General features: G+C 38.7%; 1 protein-coding gene across 1 annotated transcript in view; it reads right to left on the bottom strand.

The window, feature by feature from the left end:
- LOC109476107 (histone acetyltransferase KAT6B-like) overlaps nucleotides 1-6,863 on the bottom strand; it is a 16,770-nt gene that overhangs the window by 2,355 nt on the left and 7,552 nt on the right. The window contains exons 4-7 of the mRNA XM_019776982.1: nucleotides 4,479-4,560; nucleotides 2,258-2,326; nucleotides 1,892-1,967; nucleotides 148-340 (exon numbers count right to left, since the gene is read on the bottom strand). Coding sequence (XP_019632541.1) covers nucleotides 148-340; nucleotides 1,892-1,967; nucleotides 2,258-2,326; nucleotides 4,479-4,560 — 420 coding nt within the window. The remainder of the gene's footprint in view (nucleotides 1-147; nucleotides 341-1,891; nucleotides 1,968-2,257; nucleotides 2,327-4,478; nucleotides 4,561-6,863) is intronic.

Genomic DNA, 6,863 nt, shown 5'->3' on the forward strand with positions numbered 1-6,863 from the left:
GAGAAGACCAGAGTGACTGGTCGAAAAGCTCTAGGTGAGAGATTTCTTTGTGTTGGACCAAAAGTTTTAACTTTAAACATGTAACTACCAACACAGATGAACTTTCATGATAACATTTTTCCCCTCGGGTTGATGAAGAGTTCCCACCTGTTCCTGGAACGCCTCTGCTTCCTTCTCAAACCCGACTTCCTTGATGAAGTCGACGACGTCGGTGATGGCCCAAGCCGCAGCGACGGGTTTCTTCTTCTGCAGCGCCTCCATAACCGACGCCGACTGCTCCGGGAGGCACGCGGACTCGGGCTGGGTCGGCGTGGCAACGGTCTGGCTCTTCCGGTCACCGCTGCAAAAACACGCCATTAGATTACACAACTACCACTGCTACCATTGTTTACGTACTGTGTACTTGTTGTGTGTACTTTTTATGTATATCCAGGATGATACCTGACCTGAACGACCTGAAACTGTACGACCTGAAATTGAGAAGCAGGCTGAAATGGCCTGAGATGTAAGGCCATGTTGATTTGATTATATGGATGACATCCTCCGGGAGCCCCAAAACTGATGCACGCGTGCGAATAAAAAAAAAGTTTTGCAAAAAAAAAAAATTGTTTTCATTATGAAATCTACGTGGTCATGAGGGTTGAACAAATGGGACAGAATATGGTTTGGCGAATAATCTAATCTTCAAGTTCATTTCCTAACAATTTCGTCTTTTTTCGTTTGATTTTGGCATTCTACGACATTGGTATAGTTTTTACTTATTTTTTTGTAACTTACGGTATATTTTTGCTCATTTTGCAACTGTTTTGTAAGATTTACAGTATGGTTGAAAACTTTTTTTTTTGGAAACGGCCGAAAATTCATGCGCGCGTGGATGTCATCCATATAATCAAATCAACATGGTCTAATGTCAGGTTAAATAAATAACGTGAAAGTGCCATCAAAGTCTTTTCAAGCCGTACCCAGTAATTCGTGCCGTACCCGCTAAAAATGCTGGCCGTACCCGGAAATTCTGGTTGTATTCACTAAAACGTCAAGCCATTTGTGCCATACCCTGTACTTTTCTGCCGTACCCAATGGTGGACATCGCTCGATCCCAGTGTGTAGTCCCTCGAAAGTCGTGTCTCAATACACTGTACAGCAACGATCTACACAATGTCATATAGCCTATGCTCTGGCAAATCTTCCTGGTCACCTCTCTGCAGACTGGCTTTGTACGAATCGTGCCCAATCTTGAGAATACTTTGGCTAGCTAGAACATTCCACTCAAACACTCCAGCCAGACCACTTCTAACAACAGCTACACACTGGGGCCTAGCGATGTCCGCCATTGGGTACGGCCAAAAGTCTTTCCTGTGTTCATTTCCCAGAATTGCCAGCTGTGCACCCAATTTTTTCTGTAGGTGGACCCAAATATTTTGGTAGATATTTTTATACATATTAAATATATAATATTTAATATGTATAAAATATATTTTAAATATATTTAATATATATTTAAAATATTTTTTTTTTGTTGTGTTGGAAATTACAGTTTAAACTTACTTCATAATGACTTCTACCAACACAGATGAACTTTCAAGATAAATATATAATACTTTCAGGAGATTCTTGGCATCTAAGTGTCAGAAAAATAATAAAATCTTTGTTGTACTACTTTTTGAAGAATTTGAAGCTACATGTAGCTCCCATTTCAGATTCCAGCTTAGAAAAGGAGAAGAAAGATCTGTAAATAAGTTTTGGTTTATATGGTGCACCCAAAAAATTTTTTGTGCACCTAATATTTCAGGTTGGGTGCACCAGGGCACCTATTCCCAAAAATGTATTTCGAGCCCTGTTTCCGCAGCTATCAAGATGCACATTTGACAAACACCACTGCAAAGTGCCGTACCTCGTCTGCTTGGTTTGTTTTCTCTCTGCTATCCCGTTGATCAGTTGGGGCGGTGACTTGTGGGGGCTGGTTTCACCTGCAAGAGCACGAGTATGCAAATCAGCAACAGCCATACATTCATGTGTGACATCCTAGATATGCAAATTACAGAGTGCAACATATACTGCTCTGCATTCTTACATTACCTTAAAACTACTGTTTTCCATTTTGGATAAGATACCAAATTCATAGTGGCAGGAGTGATTGTGCTGTGTTATTAAACCTTATATCACCAGAAAACAGTCTTTTCCACTTGTCTAAAGTTTATACAAGTTTATACTGTTCAGGACAGCTGTACACAATGATTTCCAGTACAGCAGACCTTACCTGTATCCATGCTGTCTTCATCTATCTCCATTCCTGTGTCATCCTTACAGCGCTGGCACACCCACTTTCCTGAAGGGGGGGAGTTCAGATTAAGCACACGCAAAATCTTTCACTATGAAAAACTTAAACTTTTCTCCAACTCAAAATTTGACCCTTTGCTGACGTCACACGTGGGAAAAATCACGCGTCCACAGCATTTGGGTCAGATAGCTGAGGAAGACTGAGGGATTCAGTCGAAAATTTCTGGTGAGTCAAATTTTGAGTTGGAGAAAAGTTTAAGTTTTTCATAATGTAATTTACCAACTCAGATGAACTTTCATGCTGATGTAAAAAATCTTTCACTACATTTTGTGTTTGAAATACCTGTCTGCAGTCTGCAAAAAGAGTGATAGATTAAACTTTAAAGAATTCCAGTAATGCTACAGATTTACAAAGCTATATAATATGATGTAAAAAATTGGTTTGAGAAGGGTGTAGGCTTGTGTATTTGCAGAAAGTATTACCAAATTGCAGAACAAAATTTGACTCTTCTGCAATATTGCAGAGCACTGAAAATAAGTATTTCGACCACTGACATTACAAAAGAACCTGTTTTATGCAACGTTAGGCCACACCAATTAAATTTGTTGGTTCTCGGATTCGCTTCTTGGTTTTTTTCTGATTTGCAAAAAAAAAATATGATTCTGGTTCTGAATCAACTGAAAAATGCTCATGTTTTGCCCCCAACAGTTGAGGAAAGTCCTTTTCTTCCTAGTTGTTACAGTTTTCGCATCTATCATTGCAGTGGTTTGATTAAAAGTTCAAAATTCAATGTTTAAATTTCAACCCAGCCTTTTGTGTTGACTTCATGGCTCATTTCGTAGCATTTAAGCCTATAATAGGATGCCTAGACCTGTTTTTATTTTTATTTTTTTTCGCCCTGTCGCTTCATATTTTTTCTGAAAAAATCCGAGAACCAACAAATTAAATTGGTGTGGCCTTACCACCAAGTATCAAAGTGGAGTACTTGTGATTTCATATCATCAACTCATAACGTGTTGTTAAGTGGATCTTTGCCTGGATGTTGACTTTTGGCGTCACCTTGACAAAGCAATTATTAGGCCACACCAATTTAATTTGTTGGTTCTCGGATTTTTTTCAGAAAAAATATGAAGCGACAGGGCGAAAAAAAATAAAAATAAAAACAGGTCTAGGCATCCTATTATAGCCCCAAATGCTACAATATGAGCCATGAAGTCAACAAAAAAGGCTGGGTTAAAGTTTAAAGTTTAAATTTTGAACTTTTAATCAAACCACTGCATTGATAGATGGAAAAAACTGTAACAACTAGTAAGGAATTTCCTCAACTGTTGGGGGCAAAATATGAGCATTTTTTAGTTGATTCAGAACCAGAATCTTTTTTTTTTGTCCAAATCAGAAAAAAATGAAGAGGTGAATCCGAGAACCAACAAATTAAATTGGTGTGGCCTTACAATGCATCAACTCGTCTTAACCTCCATCCTGCTGAGGTAGATTTTTGATAGCAAATTTGTATTTGTTATGAATTTAGGTAGCAGGGAGAGGGTTAAAGAAATGTAACAGTATATATGTGGCACAATTCATTCTGTGTTATGTCTACCTACTAAATGTATGACTGTACTATACACACATATGTCATAGTACTTTGAGGATTGGTATTGGTTCAGTCTCAACCAACCCACTACATCTACCAACACGGCTTGAAATACTGGGTGCATGTGCACCTTAGCGCATCCAAAATTGGAGCTGTGCACCCAACTTTTTCTGCGGGTGCACCCAAATATTTTTGTAGGTATTTCTGTACATATCAAAATAGTATACAGGATATTCTTGGCACTACCGGAAACAGGAAAGAATACAGGATCATGAACAAGGTTTTCTATAAATAGGGTAACGGCGGTAGTGCATCTTGGCACCTAAGTATCAGAAAAATAATAAAATCTTTGTTGTAGTACTTGTGTAAGATTATGAAACCGTAATTAATGCAGAATGTCGAATAGTTTTTTATGATTGTGAAGTTAACTCCCATTTCGGATTCAAGCTCAGAAGAGGAGCAGTAAGATCTGTAATTAGCTTTTGTTTCATATGGTGCACCCAAAACTTTTTTGGGCACCTAATTTTCTAGGTTGGGTACACCAGTGCGCCTGAATTTCAAGCCCTGAGCCCCTGCAGGTTTACAGTGATAGGTGCAGGTGAGACTTACCCAGAGGTTTGTGAGTGACAGCCGGCTCGTGGCAGGCCATGTGATAACCCTTATCACAAGCATCACAGAACAGGAGGGTCTCCTACAACAGGGAAGAACAGAGGACCATGAATATGGTTTTCTATAAGGCCACACCGATTTAATTTTATGGATGACATCCTCTGAAGACACTAGTGCGCGCGGGCGAATAAAAAAATAATCCAGCCAAAAATAAAAATGCTACTAAACTACAGGAATACAAAGCTGGTATTGTGAATTTGCGGCAGTACATAGCAACGCATATGACAAGCCGGCACATGCTGGCTTTTTACGGAATCTATGAATCGGCACCTTATGTATGTACTAAGTTCTTGAGTTGCCACCGGCTCCGTATTGTCGCTAACTACCATGGACTACCCAGGACTAGAGCCAGGCCAGAGCCTCGGAGGACGTGATCTTTTTTTTTTGAGAACATGCGAAAATCAATGCGCGCGCAGATGTCATCCATAAAATTAAGTCGGTGTTGCCTAACTATGGTAATGATGCTAGTGCACACACAGCATGTCAGCAGAACGTACTGCACTTGTGCAAAACCTGTAATGTATTGTGCTTACTTCGGCAGAATGTCTCATATAAGGTTGTTGTATTCATGTATATAAGATTAACATTCCGTCTGTAGTTTCCGAGTGTTATGTCGAAAAAGATATCGTCTGTAACAGGCAGAATTCTGATGCAACGTTGACCAAACATCCAACGAAAACTGCAAAAAATCCGGGTTTTGCACAGGCGCAGTACGTTCTGCCAACGTGCTCTCTTTATTAGCCACCTTGATCCCAGGTAGGTCCTTTAAAATATGGTTTCATCATTGCCTGAGATGATTTGGAAAAAAAACACAACTAAAAATCTTGAATTTTCAGCGTATTTGGTCAGTTTAAAATCCACATTTGCCATGAAATGAAATGTGCCTAAAATCTTACCCTGAATCGAGACATCCTCCATTAAAAATGATACTAATAGTTCCTACACCTCTACTACTACTACCTAATTACATTTACAACCACCCCTTTCATACACCTACAGTGACTGTAGGCTTCTACGGACGTACTTCAGTCATAAGATTTAACATGGCCTCATATTGCATGCGTTAGAATGGGCACAATGCCACCACCACTACCTGCATGGTTAGTGTAGATATTGTACTACATGAGGAAACCCTCAAAGCTTGGGCCTCTCCAAGATGGCTCCTCTGTTTTGGACCATCAGGTCAAAGGTTACGGGAGGTTGATTCCAGTATTTCTTACCTTGTGGCTGTGAAATGTGTTGATTTTTTTTGCCTTCTACAAATTTCAGACATTTGGTGATGTAATAATGGCCCAGTCTTGGACATTTGAGAATTGTTTATCACCTGGGCTAATCCATTTAAGGAATAGGGGGGACAGGCATAATTTTGGGACTTTAGTTTTAGCATTACATGCAGAGACTTTGTCATCTAAAAGCACAAAATTATCATTAACAAGACATTAGCTCATGCCCTATGCCTAAACCCCCCTCCCAACTATCTATCTCTATATCAGTCTAAAAATAACTTCTTCTCTTGATACACCTGTCAATACAAAGCCCAAGGGGGTAGAAGCTCATGTTGCAGACTTGACATTCTGTCAAAATTTCCAACGTTTTGATGAGGACTTAGAATTGTACTACATGTAGTATTTGTTCCTAGCAAAGAACAGATACTATCAAATGTACAGGCTTAGGCCACACCAATTTAATTTGTTGTTTCTCTGATTTTTTCATTTTTTTCAAATATGAAGCAACAGGACAAAAAAAATAAAACCAGATCTAGGCATCCTATTATAGAGTCCATTCCGCGTCACCGAGTGGGTTGTTATTGTCATTATTTAGAAATGTTTTGAATTCTTTGTAATTGTTTGTCTAAGAAATTTCATAATTTGGAAATATTTTGAACATCTTGTCAATATTCTAAATAATTCCCTGGTTTTCTAAAACGTTTGAAATATTCCTGATGTGGAATATGACATTTCCAATAGTTTCTAAATATTTCTAACAGCACTCTACCATTTTTTACCATTATTTCGAATTATTTCTAACATTTTGTAAATAGGTCAGTGGGATGGGAAGGAAGTAATTCACACATCCCTGTGAAGTACAGGGTAGACTGCCTGGGTGTCAGGCATTGATGCCTTACAACAAAAGAGCCACCAGTGTCCAGCAGTGAAATCTAAAAATATACAGAAGAATACAGAAGAGTAGGATTAGCACCTACTTTTATGGGGGCAATTACCCACATCTACCATTTTTCATTTGTTTGAAATAGTTCTAAATATTTCGAATAGTGAAAGAAACAAATGGGTAGTTCAAATTTATTCTAAATAAAGAGATCTTTGT

This window comes from Branchiostoma belcheri, unplaced genomic scaffold (assembly GCF_001625305.1).
Source record: "Branchiostoma belcheri isolate BF01 breed outbred unplaced genomic scaffold, Haploidv18h27 scaffold36, whole genome shotgun sequence".
NCBI classification, from domain to species: domain Eukaryota; kingdom Metazoa; phylum Chordata; class Leptocardii; order Amphioxiformes; family Branchiostomatidae; genus Branchiostoma; species Branchiostoma belcheri.